The sequence below is a fragment of the Astatotilapia calliptera genome, chromosome 23 (assembly GCF_900246225.1).
Source record: "Astatotilapia calliptera chromosome 23, fAstCal1.2, whole genome shotgun sequence".
NCBI lineage: Eukaryota > Metazoa > Chordata > Actinopteri > Cichliformes > Cichlidae > Astatotilapia > Astatotilapia calliptera.
Genome location: NC_039323.1, coordinates 9901958 through 9917745, shown reverse-complemented (window position 1 = coordinate 9917745; position 15788 = coordinate 9901958). Strand labels below are relative to the sequence as shown.

Genomic DNA, 15788 nt, shown 5'->3' with positions numbered 1-15788 from the left:
GTAAGCACTTCGCTGTTGGAAAACTGAGATTAGAATTTGGTCTGGATTCCAGCAGCTCTACAGGCTGAGCAGGAGGCTGCTGAGCATGCTTTGTGGTCCCAAAATTGTGAAAGTGCTTGAAGTCGTGGAGGAAAATGTTTTTGTGCATCACCAAGGATTTCTCCAGTGAATTTGTTGTAGAGCACAAACTGTAATGACGTGCCTGTAAAACAGTCTGATGGTTTAAAAGCAAAATGATGGCCTAAGAGGTCCTTTTGTTCATGCCTGATCACATCTCTGTTACGTGTCCTCGTTGTGCTCTGGGCTGCCTCTGGTTCTCCTCAGGGTCACAAAGCTTGTAGGTCCATAGGACGGAGTCCAGCCAGGGCTTTCAGGACCTGATGACGAAGTCTCAGACTCATCGTGTTACTTCGGTTTCTCTCCTGTTTGACTTTAATATGATTTAAAATCATCGGCAGTAAGAGCGAAGCCTCTGCCTTAGAGTCAATCTGACCTGCATCATATTTAACAAAATAAAACAAATCAACTTCCTCACAAACCTTCACCCTCTCTATCCTCTCCGCTCTCTGTATCTCTCGCCCAAGGGCACGTCGGCCCAGTGTTCCTGCCAAACTGTTTCCTGTTACCGACTCTCGCCTGTCAGAGCTGAGTGAAAGATGGCCGCAGGCAATAAGAGGAGAGCTGCTGTCTGTCTGGATTCTGGCTCATAGTTTCCTCTGAAACAGAGCGAGCAGCTTCGTGGCACAAATACGAACGTGTTCTCCAAAGACTGAAGGAGCTCAGTTCGGGTCCGAAACCATCGGCGTGAGGGTGGTACGATTCTTTATCCTTGCGCCACGGCCGGATCACAGATGCACTGGTGGTCACAGGATACGAGAAGAATCAAAGCCGCCACAGTGTTCATCACACGAAGACAAACTCTGCCTTTGCTCTATTGTCAGCTTTTAGAAAAACAACTCATCTCATCATCTCAAAGCGAGTCTCACCTGTTTGTAGCCAGACACGTATGGAAGCACTTGGCACGCCCGAGCTTTAAAACAAGCTGACAGAGTTCGAATTTCCTCTAATAACAGGTTTTAAAATCACCCTTCCTGCTGTCATTAAGTCCTCAGGCTCCTCCCACCAGAGCACAGCACAAGCGCTGTGACGGCTCGCGCCAGTCCCACTTCACGTCTAGCCTTCACACACAAACCGCTGCAGCGCGAGCTGGAGGGCAGTGAAGTGCTGAGACCCGGTGTTTTCGCCCAGTGAACAGAAACACTTTCACAGCTGCAGTGCTCACACAGCTTTCTAATGTCAGTATTCTTAACATATAAGACAGAACATGGGTCTCATCATGTTCTCTTAAACATGACAAGACCCATCTTTGTTTGGGTGATAACCTCATATAGTCTGTGCAGGACGTGGTTCTTCTGATTTGTGAGATGACTCCACGTCTGTGTTCTCTTTTATTTCTGAGGTTGCCACGCTCAAGTTTCCAAAAGGGCGTTTTGTTTTGAAGAATCCAAAGATGAATCTTTTCTAATTAAAATGAATTTTTCTGCCTGATAGAAGATGAGTCTGTACATGCCCGTGAAGCGCTGATGGGCGAGTGGCCGAAAGCTGCGTTCAGGTTTCTGCCAGTTTTCCAACGAAGCCCACGTTAAAGTAAGAGAACGTGGAGCGTCCAAATGTTTCGGGCAAGTATCGATTAAGTTCTTAAAAGTCAGAAATATGATAAAACATGAGAGGCGCTGAAAGGTCTTGAAATATGTTCTTTAAATCAACAAATGTAAAGTTGAGTGAGAGCTCCTAAAATATTTGGGCTCGTGTTTATTTTGGTGAATAAACCTCCCGAGTTTGATTCTCTGTGGCATCGCGAAGGTCTTCAAAAGTCTAACTTTGTGCAGACGCCCTGCAACCTACATATCCAAAAACACCCAAACCCTGCTCGTTGTTCTGTGTGTGAAACATTTCACTACTCCTGGCAGAAACGCTTCTAATTTCTTTTTTCCAGCCCCTCCTACGTTTTTCTGATTCCTCCACTTCTTGACTGCGGCGGCCTTTCTTTTTCCGGAGGATCTTGTAGGAGTGGAGGACGTGAGTTCTGACTCCTCACCACCTGTAGCCATGTTGTTCAGTCTAAAAATATAGCTGGCTTTGTTCTGGCAGCCTCAAACTTGGCACGGCAGCTCGTACTGCAGCGCGGGCGATGCCCGGGGTTCGACACCGGGGAATTCACGCCGCGCACATCCGCTCGCACCAGGAGAGGGTTTGAGAGTGGCGCGGGAGGCTCTGGGGGGAGCGTGGGTTTGGCCGGCCTTATAGTCACTCTGGTTAAAACTCTGAGCAGAGAGCAGCGCCGGTGGAGGAGGAGGTAATCGCCTGCAGACCACATGTTCTGTCACACTTCAGATGGGCAACGATGGTATTAATTAGTCGCGTCACTCGCTGTGGGTGAAGTGTTTACAAGGCTGAGGAGAAAATGAGTGTCCTGAGACAAATAACAGGTCAAATAAAGAAAATGTATAACGTGCTTCTTATTTCTTCCTGGCTGACCTGTGGAGATGTACAGCACACTGTGCACCAGAAGTTTTTATCTGATTATAAGATGAAAGAATTTAAAGACAACAATAACCTCAGAGTCGTGTCAGTAAACATGCAGCAAAGCCTTAATTTCTTAGATAGCTGTAGAGCATGCGGCTTCGTTTAAGGTTCGAGGGTTAATTTTAGAAAAGGAAAATCTTTTTTTTTTTTTTTTTTTTACAGCACATGACTAATAACATGAGCAGGATAAAAGCTGCTTATTTACTGCTGCCCTCAGCAGCGACCATCACAAACCAAATGCTCAGATTAATTCTCTCAGAGTGCTGACACTCGGCCCAAACAGGGATGGATGGATATTTTACATGAAATTTAGATTCAGAGAAAGAAAAACAGATTTTCAGCGTCGTGGCAGATATTTGTCACGTCTGCGTGCTTGGACAGACTGCCGACGTGTCTATGTGTACCCTACCTCTTAAACTTTTGACCCCCCCCACCCTGAGTTTTAATTTCTTGGTTATTTTCTTTGCCTCATCTTTGCTTTTTCTTTCTGTATTGGTGTGAAACAGGAAGCAGGTCAGCTGTTCTGAGAAGACGAACTGCTCCTCAGGGTCTTTGAATGAGTTCAGTCTGGTTTTAACGTCCGCAGACTCTTGTGGTCTCGTCTTCATCAGTCGCTGAACGTCCTTAGCCTCGTCTTCCTCACGTCTGTGTGTTTGTGTGAATGTGTTTGCTGTTATTTCTCTGGTCTCTGGCTCCCCCTGCCTGTCCTCTGTGGTGATGGTGGTGATGATGATGGCGGTGTGTCTTCTTCGCTCTTCCCTGTGAGAGTGATGAAACAGACAGGATGATCTGTAATGGTCGTTGTCCCACTTCCCTCGACTCTGTGTGAAATATGAGCTCGGCTGATCTGGGGTCGGTCATGCTGGGCTGAGAGTTGGTTAAAGATTTCCAACTCAGTGGATGAGGCTCTTGGTTTTAAACTTGCTGAAACTAAAACTGGGAGCCCCTCTAATGGCCTCGGTATACCAAACATAGACACAAAAGAGTCCGTGAAGGTTCTCATACAGGTCGGGTAGTCTTAGGAGGTGAGGAGGAGGTGAGTGGACTCGCCACCTTTTGTGGTTTTCTTTTGAAGCTTTGAAGATTTGAGCATTTCTGTCTTTGTGCTGTTTTCGGTTTGGAATGATGGATGTTTTCAACTTTCCAAACCACAATGTTCCGATCTCCCAGGTTCCTTAAAGTTGGCATTTCTGCCGGACAAAAGTTTGTTGGTCCACCTGCACGTGTTTCAGGCGGTTCCTCCTGATCATTGATTATTATTACTAATTATTAATGTTATCCCCACCTGTTCATTCACAGTGGTTCTCAAACTATGGGGCGTAGACCACCAAGGAAAGTATCTTTTTAATGTTAAAAAAGATAAAATTGTGTTGTTTTTAAACCTTTTTTGTAAAATTGGCGAGCAGTTGTAGATCACTCAAACACAAGGTCATTTCAAGTGTAATTATTCCAGGGGAGGGGCTAATATTTCCATTTTATGTGATTAAAACGACAAATCGACCCTCGTTGGGGGCAATGGCATCCGCCCAGTCCTGACTGTAGCATCAGACTACAGGAGGTAAAATTTGGTGTTCTGCTTTAACGTTTTTCCTCTCTGGCTCACAGGACCCGCTGGACCCCGGCAGATGTGTGATGGTGATCCGGTCTCTGGTACCTGGCGGTTCAGCGGAGCTCCACGGTGGTTTGCTCCCTGGAGACCAGCTTGTGTCAGTCAACCGCACCCAGCTGGACATGCTCAGTCTGGCCGAGGCTGTCGAGGTTCTCAAGTGTGCTCCGCCTGGTACGGTCTGCCTAGGAATCCGGAAGCCTCTGGTGGTAAGTCCAAAACGTAACCCTGACCCCTGAACTAACCTTTGGCAGGTTAGTCACCTGCTCACCTGGCTGAGCAGGTGACTAACATGGAAATTCAAATTCAAATTTTATTTGTCACGTACACAGTCATACACAGTACGATATGTAGTGAAATGCTTGGACAACTGCTCGTGACCTAAAGAAAACAAAAAAGGAAAAGGCTATGAATAAGATAGGAAATAAATATGAAAAATTAAAAAGGGTAAATTTAACTAGGAAGGAATAAAATATAAATTAAGGTTAAAAATGAAATAACTGTACAACACAAATTAGAATGAAGGGTAAATTTAACTGGGAAGAATAAGATAAAATATATAAATTAAAGTTGAAAATAAAATAACTGTACAACAAAATACACAATACACAATATAGAACTATATAAGAATGTATGAAGAAATCTAAATATATACACAATAACAGCAGCTGTACAAGTATTAACCGGAAATGAAGAATATAGTGACCAGTGTTGTGCAAAACCAAAGTCCAGAATGTCCAGTGTGTGTGTAAGAATTGTATGTGTGGGTCAGTACTGTGTGGTGGTGTGATTGAGAGACCGTATCGCCTGCGGGAAGAAGCTCCTCCTCAGTCTCTCTGTGTTGGTCTTCAGGGAGCGGAATCGCTTTCCTGACCTCAGCAGAGAGAACAGTCTGTTGTTGGGAGGCTGAGGTCCTTCACGATCTTCCTGGCCTTGGTCCGGCACCGCCTGCTGTAGATTGAGTGCAGGTCAGGGAGCTCGGAGCGGATGGTGCGCTCAGCTGAGCACAACCCTCTGTAGAGCTCGTCTGTCCTGCATGGTGCTGTTCCCGAACCAGGTTAAGATGTTTCCCGCCAGGATGCTCTCTATGGTGCACGAGTAAAAGTTCCTGAGCACCTTGGAGGGCAGTTGGAAGTCTCTCAAGCGTCTGAGGTGGTAGAGACGCTGTCGGGCCTTTTTCACCACGGTGTTGATGTGACAGGACCATGACAGGTCCTGCGTGATGTGAACTCCGAGGTATTTGAAGCTGTCCACTCTCTCCACTGGGCACTCGTTGATGACGGGGGTCTGGTAGTTCCTCTCCTGCTTAGTGCTGAAGTCCACGATCAGCTCCTTTGTCTTACTGACGTTTAGAAGGAGGTTGTTCCTCTGGCACCAGTTCTCCAGATTCCTAATCTCCTTCAGGTAGGCCGTCTCGTTGTTATCAGAGATCAGGCCCACCACGACGGTGTCGTCAGCAAACTTGATGATGGTGGTGGACCCAGATTTCCTGGTTTTTGGTTCAGACTGGTAGGTCCGAGGTTTGAAGGTGTTTTATGCCTGAACGCATAAATCAACCGCTTCCAGTGTTTGTTCATCCACCAGCAAATATAATCCCATCACTGGGAAAGTGATTCTGCAGCGATGTCAGAGCTGCGAGAGTAAATGAAAAGAACCCCTTCTGTCTGCATCACATGAATGAACTGCAGTGGACTCTTACCTGCTGAAATCTTACCTCGGCCTCCCGCTGGGAGAGCACCGTGCAGTTGTGGTGAACCTTCATGCCTCCACACTCTTCTGTAGTCTTCCTCTGTGGATGGACCTGACTTCACTCTGATCTGCATGTTTGTGTAGGTGGAGGCACCAGAGAGGAGGAGAGAGGACAGCAGCACATCACTACCTGTGGCAAAGGTACACACACAGACACACACACACGATGCTAATAGCGATGGAGGGCATTCATATCCTCAGTGATCTGAGGATATTGTTGCTGTTGAGCTCTCTCTAAGGCTGTTCTGTCCTTTATCTTGCTCTCATGGTTTGGATTCTGATGATGGTGAAGCACACAGTTGGACTCCTCACTTGCTTCCTTTTTACTTGAACCCTTGCTGCCACTGAGTTTCCTGCTCTGAATGAAGGCATTAAACAGCTGTGTGTGTGTGTGTGTGTGTGTGTGTGTGTGTGTGTGTGTGTGTGTGTGTGTGTGTGTGTGTGTGTGTGTGTGTGTGTGTGTGTGTGTGTGTGTGTGTGTGTGTGTACGTTTTGAATTAGAAACGCGTTTCACGTGAACGCACGCCGTGGGAACAAGAAAAGTGCAGATAGTTTCAGTATAAAGGTTGTACAGTTTGATCTGTGATGGATTTTACAGGTGTACCTAATAAAGTGGGCTCTGACTGTCTCTGTTAGAAACGTTAATCTGTCCAGACTAATTGGACATTAAGATTTTGTCCCCCGTCGCATCGCTCACCTCCTCCCTCGCTGCTCTGCTCCCTCCATCTGTGTTCATCTTCCAAATGGAAATCTTTCTGTCTTAATCTCTTCTTCCTGCTCTCCTTTCACTTCAGTTTGCTTTATTAGTCTGGATACCAGATGAACGGCGCTGCCAGAGCATCTGACCATAAAGAAAGATGAATCGAGGGCCGAATGAATGTAAATAAATATGTAGAGCGTGACGGGGATGAAGAGAAATGGCTGCTCTGTTCAGACTGAGTGGAGTGAGTTTGAATTTAAAAGATCCTTTTTTTGATTATTTCTGATCAGGAGCTTTTAAATTTGGTTACCAGAGTGCGCAGGACGCTCACTTCTTTAAAGTAGTATATTCTGAGATGAAGTGTAAGGTGGGGGCAGGAACCTCACCTGAAACCAGCCACTGATGCAGCAGCTGCAGGACTTTACACCAAACTCCATTCAAAAATCATGAGATTTTACTGGCATGTTCTGATCACAGTCAGAAATCTGCAGATTTAACAGGCGCTGCTCAGATAAATAATAAAGTCTGTAAAGCAGAAACATTCAGCCATGAAGCAGTTTTATTAAATATCAGAAACAGGTGCAGACGTTCTGCAGTGAGCAGACCGTGCGGAGGCTGGTTCCATATCGGATCCAAATAAGATGGAAAATCTGCTATGAGGTCGTTCCTGTGGTGAAATGTGCTGAAAACATCTCTGAAACTGGGAGCGAAGAGTACAGGACTTTGGTCCTTACACTTATAAAAATGAGCGTGTCATCAGCCCAGTGCATGCTGGGAGCAGTGAGTCGGGCCAACAGAAAGTGAGATTCTCTTTCCTCAGATTTCATTTGGATGTTTAATGGCCGTCATGTTTCTGCACCTTCCTCCTTGTACATGAGCTCAGCTGTCCATGAAACGAGCCGAGAGCTCGACATCAGCGCTGATAACCCGCCATGACGTCATCTTCCCTCTTCCTGCTTTCTTCCATCTCACTGCTCTTCACTCTTGTGCCTTCACCTCCATGCTCCCCTCTCCTCTATCATCTCCTCCACATCTTTCTCTCTCTCTCTTTCTCTCTCTCTTGCTGCTCTTTCATCTCCTCCTCCTCTCCTCTCTTTCACCTTCCTTCACCCTCCTCTCCCTCCTCTCTGTCTCTGTGAAGCTGCTGACTCAGCGGGATGGTTGAATGGTATAAAGTGCTCCATCAGCTCAACCAGCAGCAGCATCTCTCTTAAGTGGAGGGGTGGAGGGGGGTACTCTGAGGACACTCTGGTCCTCCAGCATCTGTACACGTAGTACTGCAGTATTACGACTCACTAATACTGCAGACAGAGAAGAATACAAGCTGTTTGTCTTTGCACAGATACTTATGGACAGAAATTTTTACAGAAACTGAGACGTTGTTACGTTTTTTTGTCTGCAGTTTGTGACATCACAGTGTGACATCATTATGATCGCAGCTGTCAAAATCAAATAAAGTAATAAATAATCCAGTGAATAAATGAATGAACCCTCACACACGTGAAATATTAAAAACAAAAGTGTGAATTTCTTTTTCAGTCAGTCTTTGCTGAGTAGAAGCACAGAAAAAAGTTTGGGAAAAATCTTCCAAAAATTAATGTAAAACTTGAGAAAAGGATTAAGAAAATAAACAGAGGGGACTGTGTTCATGAGTAAACACAGAAATTGATGACTGAGTTCAACCTTTAAATAAATAATTACAGAAGCACCATCAAATACATTTTAATGCATGTCAAACGGACTAATACATGTATCACGCTTTTTACTGCAAACCTCATTCAGTCACACACACACACACACACACACACATGCATACACACACACACATGCATACACACATGCATACACACACACGTGCACGCATCCACACACGCACGTGCAGTATGATGGGGGAGCCGGGAATCGAACTGCTGACCTTTGCGGGTAGGCGTCCAATTATAGTTGCTGATTTGTGTGTTTAGCAACATGTGGATTCATTTTCGGAGCATTTGTCGTGTCACTGCTCCGTACCTGAGCAGGTGGTTGTGATTTGCTGAAGAAAAGCAGAAGCCTCTGATATCTGCACACGTGTCTGTGAAGCATCAGCCCGCTGAGCTCGTCTTTGTTCTGCCATTTCTGCTGAGTTCTGCTCTTCTTCGTGTCCTGTGCCGTCGCCGTCCTCTGCGCCGCTGTTTTATTTCCTCTTTTATATGCAGCCCATTTGGCTGAAGAGGTTTTTTCACAGCCCACAGGTCTCTGATGGGTTTCCATAAAGACGGCCGGGTCGGCACTTACACTTTGCTGCCGGATCCTTCTCTGTCACACTGACCAGAGAGAGACCCCGTTACACGCCCACGCCTCGTTAACTTTTAGAGGTCAGGTGTGCAAGAACGAGCTACTGCCGTCGTTTCACTTCATTCTGCTCCTGTTTGTGCAGATAAAGAGCTGCCACGGCGCGTTCAGCTGGCTGAAGCCTGCGTACGACAGAAAGCGAGCCGGAGGAACCCAGAGGACACTCAAGACCCAGTTTACTGCTGCTTCACTTTATTTTACTGAGAAGGCTGTAAAACCACGCTGCTTAGTGTCTCCACTGCAGTAATCTGATTACTGCCCACTTTGGCCAAATGGATTTCTGAACGTTTCAGCAGTAGCTTCAGAAGCTCTGGGTTTAAAACTGAAGCCTGTCAGTCTTTGATTTGTCTACAGGACTTCCGGTTAAATTCCTCTGCTGTGTGAGGTTTGAAGGTCTGTTAGTACAGTAACCTTACAGCGGCCATGTTATTGGTCAGATTATGTCATTTTGACAGTCCAGAGGTCCAGTTCACGTGACGCTAGCAGACAGCTAGCAGCTACAGCCACCTGTGTCTCCATCCACCTGTCAGTCACAGAGGCCACGCCCCAAGAAAGCTAAAACGTCCCCTGCACAGTTATGAAGAGGAGGGAAACGTGGGAGTCTATGTGGAGTGACTCACTACTGCCTCTGCTGGACGTCAGGGGAACTGCAGCTGTGGTTGTTTCAGCTGCAGAAGGAGGATCATTAAAGACTGTAAGCCTAGGTGCGACCTCTGACCTTTGTTTCTGTCACACAGCAGAAACATGGCTGTTGGTGGAGTTTCCTGTGGGAGTGATGCAGTTTGTTTTTTTTTGTTTTGTTTTTTTTTTGGGTTTTTTTTCTTTCCTGTGAGGATTGTCATGTAGTCATGTGACTCTGCAGTCGCTGCAGCGAGGCGGTGAAGACAGTCGTTGAGGATCCTCACGTGAACCGCAGCGCTGCAGCGATGCTCCGATGCTCCGTCCTCATCGTCTAATGGCAGAGACATTAAATGACAGCGTCTTTAAATCTTATGAATATGAGGCCAGGCAGTCACGGCCAATACACATCAGTCTGCAGAACATCCTGTTAGCATTATGAGCTCTCTGCCGCTGCCGCCGTCTACTCCTCACCTCCATTATACGCCGTGATGGGCCGGCTTCCCGGGCCCAAATTAAAAGAAGAGGAGCAGAGTCCTTGACGATGAGGCTTCGTCGATGGAAATTAGCCTAAGTGTTGTCATTAATATTTCCCGGCGCGGGCTAATGTCTGCATCGTAATGTTAAGAACAGGATATCCCCTCAGTATCTGCTGAGGAGGCTCTTTGGGGAGTTGGAGATGAAGGCTAATGTCCAAAGTCAGGCGAGTTTTAGATTTAGTGCGAGCTGCAGAGACACTCTCACACTTTCACATGAAACACTGGGAACCATGATGGATTCTGATTTCTGCCTCCTTTTGTCCTTCACGACCTCCAGAAATCCAAATTGAGTCATCTTGTTTGTTTTCCACAGACACGGGAGTCATCTCGGCTGTGAGTGTTTCATTATTTCTCACACCTGTCCTCTGAGCAGGTGTGAGAAACAAGAAACCATTAAAGAGCAGAAACAAGCTGAGAAACCAGAAAGTCCTTTCAGATTCAAATCTATGTTTTTAAAGGCAAATGGCCAACAAAGCTGAGTGCTTACAGGAATGATAAAAATCACGTCTAACGCAAGCAGACAGAAATACAGCCAATCAGAGCAAATGGCTAATGACACTGTTTAGTCAATTGCATTTGATTACGTCTCTGCACTGCTGCCAGGTGAAAAATGTCTCTGTGTGTTTATCGATGCATCTCATGACACGTTGGAGGCTGAACATTCTTCAGACATGGTGAACCTGAGCTCACTGGTGAAGTTTGAAGCTGCTGGATTTCCTGTCGTCATTTCTGTCTTAATTACGCGGTCGCTCCTCTGGAGCTTCGTCTCTGAATGCTGCCGTCTGTGTTTTAGGGTTTCAGCGAGGCCGCCATCCTTCCACAGAGCCTTCATCTGGAGGAGGAAGAGGAGGAGGAGCCAGAGCTGATCCTGGATGCTCTCCCTCGCTACGCCACCTCCTCTCTGACCTCTGACCTCCGGCCAGAGGAGGAATTCAGGGAGATGGGTGTTGATGAAGAGGAGGTAGAGCCGGAGGACAGCGTGAGCCCCGCCCCCAGGAAACCCCCACCATCTTGGGAAGAGTGGAAGTTGGCCTCCCTTACCCGAGCTGGGGGGGCAGATGAGGTGAGTTGACGAGCAAGGGGAAGTTTCATTGACGTTGACTCGCTCACACAAAACATGAAGTGAACGGCTGCGAGTGGCGAGGTATTGGCGAGAACTCATTACCCTGCCTACGGTCCCCCATGTTTCCGTGACCGGGGGTGGTGCTGCCTCTGCAGCGACGCCCCAAAACCCCCAGAAACTGTTCTAAAGCACAACTCGATTGAGCTGACGTGTCCGAACTGCCCGTTGGCGGTACGGCGGGTTGAGAAGCACTGTTTTTACAGGGGAAAGAGCTGGAGAACCATACGCTCTCCTGACTCCACCTGCACTCAGGTGGTTTTAGGCTCAGACACACCTTATCTCCATTTTCTTTCATACTGTTCATTTTTGGGTATTAATATTTCCAGCATGTTTTTAATGAGAAAAGTTCAGCAGTTTAACATTCGTGTGTTTTCTAAAGGCTGATTTCTGCGTGACCGGATGAAGGTCAGAACAAAAGTCGTGACATTCTGCTTCTGTATGTATTTGTAGTTATTTGGTGATTTTTGTCCTCAGGCCTGGAGCAGAGAGATGCAGGAGGAGGAAGACCTGCAGAGATCGGACCATGAAAGCATTGTGTCTGTGGGAAAGCTGATTCTGGGTGAGAGGAGAGCGCACGAGTCTAAATCATGTTTAAGATAATTTAGACTCGAGATCCATGATCTCTCTTTTTTATTTTCCATCTCATGACCTGGTGAATAGGAACAGGATGTCATTTAAAGAAAATCCACCTAGATCAGGGTCAGCGGTTCTGCAGTTCATGGTGAAGGATGAGGATGAGGTCCTCACAGTGATAGCAGTACAGATGTTTGTGTGTGTTTCAGGTCTTCCAGACTCCAGAGACAGCGAAGCAGACTCTGAGCTGACTCTCACGGACACTGACACAGAGTGAGTTCCTGCTGCACCTTCACGCTCGCCGTCACTCTTCCTCCTCATACACACTCGCTCAGAGAGTCAGAGGTCTGCTATCGTGCTGTATGTCGTGTTTAAACAGCCGTATCTGCTAAGAGAGGCCGAATTTTCTGGAAACAGAAGCTTCAATCATGCCCCAAGTAACGTCTGGTGTCCTCTTCCCTGCCAGGTTAAAGTTGCCCACAGTGCTGAAACCTGCTAACTGTTCGCAGTTCACAAGCTTAGACCTCACACACACTAATTTCCTCCTCCATCAGCTCCTCTTACGTCCCGTCACAGTGCTGTGGCACCCTCTGCTGCTCTCACACTCTAACTGCAGTCTGATTTCTCCATGAGTCAACTGTTTCCTGCTGTTTTTAATAACATATGGTCAGCGGGCACCCGGCGCTCACTCTCAGCCTCGTTAGATTAATCTGGATCATTGTGGTCACAAACCAGCCTCAGAGTTTAATCACAGAAACTTCCTGTCTGTGTTTTTCTTCCCCTGGAGGTCTGTCAGGAGGATTGATACTGCGAAGAGGAAGAGGCGGAGCCAGGGGGGATCCTCTCTGCCAATCAGTGGCCACAGGTAGGACAGCTGCTTCACGTTCTGCTGGTTTGAACACAGATGTAAACAGGTAGATGCCTCAAGTGTGGGTGCATTTCTGTTTAGAATCAACGCTGCTTTATGTGGTTAAAGTTGTGTCTGTGTGTCTGTGGCCCAGCATCTCACCTGTTCCTGATTTTCAGGCTCAGGTTTTCTTTCTTTCAAAAAGTAGTGTTTGACTGTGGGTCTGTGTTCACAGTGACTTGCCTGAAAGAGAGGAGGGGGAAGGACAGGAAACACCTGCCTTCAGCCACTGGGGACCGCCCCGCAGGTAACACACACACCCACACACACACACAGGTACATTATGATATCCCAGGAGACTGTGTACAGGTCAGGTGACCCAGAGAGACTGGTACATTATTCAAACTTCCACCCTCGCTGTTGTGCAGGGTGGAGGTGTGGCCTGAGGAGGGTCAGTCTCTGGGTCTGAGCATTGTTGGAGGTCGCCATGTCATCAAGCGACTGAGGAATGGAGAGGAACTGAAGGGAATCTTCATCAAGCAGGTTTTACCCAACAGCCCCGCCGCCAACACCCACTGTCTGAAGACCGGGGACAAGATCCTGGAGGTAGGGCCTTGTCTAATTCCTGGGTCTCTATACACACACAAGCGCGCGCACACACACACACGTGCGCTACATCCATAGTTTACACACAGCCTGAGACTGAATCTTTCAGAGCGACCCCTTTATGAAGGAAAAGACTTTATAAGTAAAAACAGTTTTATGATTAACATTTTCATAATGTCTGACCTTCAACTCCGTGTGTGTGCGTGCGTGCGTGCGTGCGTGTATAAAGGTGTCAGGTGTTGACTTGCGAGCTGCCAGTCACGAGGAGGCGGTCAACACGATCAAATCTGCCCCGAGCCCCGTTGTCTTCATCGTCCAGAGCCTGACAGCGACTCCACGGGTACACACACACACACACACACACACACACACACAAATCTGTATGAAGTTCTAAGCTATCAACTTTTGCTAACTGAGCATAGACAGAGGTTTCTGTCTCATACACGTCAAACAGTCCAAACTGTTTGATTCTTCGAGTTTCTGTGTGTTTAATTGTGTGTGTATGTGTGTTTCAGCCCATGTCTCTGACAGCTTCAACCATCAGCAGATCCCAAACAAAGAGGATGGAGTCTCCGGTAAGAGCTCCACACTCTGTATTAACGAGGACACACAGAAATGTATGTCTGTGAGATGCCTGCACAGCTCAACAGAGACCAGCAGAGGGCGACACAGCCTCTGCACAAACAGCGGCATGTCATTCCGGAGCTCAGAAATCACATTTAACAGATTAGATCTGCTGCCTGTGGAGACTCAGATAAGATGAGACTGAATTTATTTTTCCCAGGATTTGGAAAATCCATCTTAGAGCAGCTGAAGACGACATGAGCTGTAACATAATCATTTACAACATGACAGAAACAACAGAGACGAGTTTAATAAGTAAGAAATGCAACAAAACACTGTGAGAGCAGCTGAATATGATCCCATAAAACAGCTTAGAATGGGACAAAATAAAAACATCTTACTGACGTGGGCTAACGAAACAAAATGATCAGCTCTTTCAGTGTGAAACAAGATCTGATGTTTGATGGTGTTTGTCCTCAAGCTGCAGCCGGGCGCTGCGTCCACACAGGGCATGGTCCTGGTCTGAGGATCAGTGTGAGAGGACGTCAAAGTCTCAGCTTCAGCCATGCTTAAACCACACTCACCATCATACTCCAGTCTTTATCTAACGCCTTTGAGACAGATGGACAGTATAAAGAATCCATAATAAAGCTGGCAGCCTGATTAATAAATATAAAAAGAATGAAATAAGACAGAGCTCTGAGACAGACGTCATGATGGAGTGATCGACGCAGGATTGTGCTATGCAGTCACGCGAGTCCTCAGAGCTTCCGGTGTTTCTTTGTTAATGGCAGTGTAGCCTCCAAAAGTCTGATACAGGAAACGACAGCAGAAACTGCACGAGAAAGACAAACTGGAAAAAACAAAAACTGAATTATACAACACAAAGTCTGCTGTGGTAGTAGTTTGACTTTACACGCTGCAGGCGACCTCTACAGTTACTACAGATGACCAAGCAGGGCTTAGATCAGAGTTTAAACTGAGCCGTGCAGCACGGAGCCTAAAGGTTGGAGGTCATATTGGTGGTGGTGCTGATTGTTTCTTGCTCACAGCTGCCATTTAGTTTTACCAGGTTTCAGTGTGTTCCAGGCTCCTATCTCACACAGCCCGAGGCTTGTGCACAACCGTCTGCACACTTATGGTTTATAGTCTGACTGGAAGTCAACAGAGTCCATGTTTTTATGAATAAATGTGTTTGTTTGCAGAAATCAGAGGTAGTGCTGCCCCCCCCGAGACAGCCCCCACCCTACAGGCCTCCCAGCTACTCAGACAAGGAGCTAAACTCTGACTTGGAGGAGGCCAAAGGTCAGTAACACACAGCAGAATCTGTTACAGTGATGTGGTTAAAAGTCGTCTTTATTTTCTATGCTTTGGAGAAATACGTAGTTCCTGTCGGCATTATGGGAAGACTGGGTGGAAACTACAACCACTCCTAAAGATGGATGTTTATCATGAGCTATATTTCTCATTAATGCTCACTGGGATCTTTCAGACTTCTGATTGGTCAGCAGGCAGTTATTTCATGTCTGTCCTCTGTAGCAGGTTAGGTCTGCAGTTGTACTGCCTTCATAACACTGAACACACACAGGTAACCCTCTGTATACACAAGCACACCTGCAGCCTGTGCTGGAGGGCTCACACTACCTGACCTTGGGTGGCCGGTCAAAGCCCAATCATCTGTGTTCTCACCGAATTTGTCATATTTTTTGAGCTTTTGCAGTCTCAGATCAGCCAATCAGCCAGCGGCAGCATGTGACCACAGAGCTATGGCTGGGGGGAGGGGGAGGTAAGGGGTGAACTCTGTGCGTGATGCTGTGTGGACTTGGGTCTCAGAGGAACTGCTGGGGCATGGTCAGGCCTGGTAACTTCCCTCTATCGTCAGAGTGTCACAGCCAGAGAAAGGTTTGATCGCTTACGTCCTGCCTGCCACTTGTTTGCTCAAAGGC

General features: G+C 47.0%; 1 protein-coding gene across 11 annotated transcripts in view; it reads left to right on the top strand.

Annotated features, from left to right (window-relative positions):
* patj (PATJ crumbs cell polarity complex component) overlaps positions 1 to 15788 on the top strand; it is an 87961-nt gene that overhangs the window by 23681 nt on the left and 48492 nt on the right. For 10 of the 11 annotated variants that reach the window (XM_026159716.1, XM_026159715.1, XM_026159721.1 and 7 more), the window contains exons 18-28: positions 4192 to 4401; positions 6026 to 6082; positions 10923 to 11192; positions 11727 to 11811; positions 12035 to 12098; positions 12613 to 12690; positions 12908 to 12979; positions 13101 to 13278; positions 13508 to 13618; positions 13794 to 13853; positions 15048 to 15147. In XM_026159716.1, the coding sequence (XP_026015501.1) occupies positions 4192 to 4401; positions 6026 to 6082; positions 10923 to 11192; positions 11727 to 11811; positions 12035 to 12098; positions 12613 to 12690; positions 12908 to 12979; positions 13101 to 13278; positions 13508 to 13618; positions 13794 to 13853; positions 15048 to 15147 (1285 nt within the window). The remainder of the gene's footprint in view (positions 1 to 4191; positions 4402 to 6025; positions 6083 to 10922; positions 11193 to 11726; positions 11812 to 12034; positions 12099 to 12612; positions 12691 to 12907; positions 12980 to 13100; positions 13279 to 13507; positions 13619 to 13793; positions 13854 to 15047; positions 15148 to 15788) is intronic. The other variant, XM_026159723.1, reaches the window with a different exon arrangement.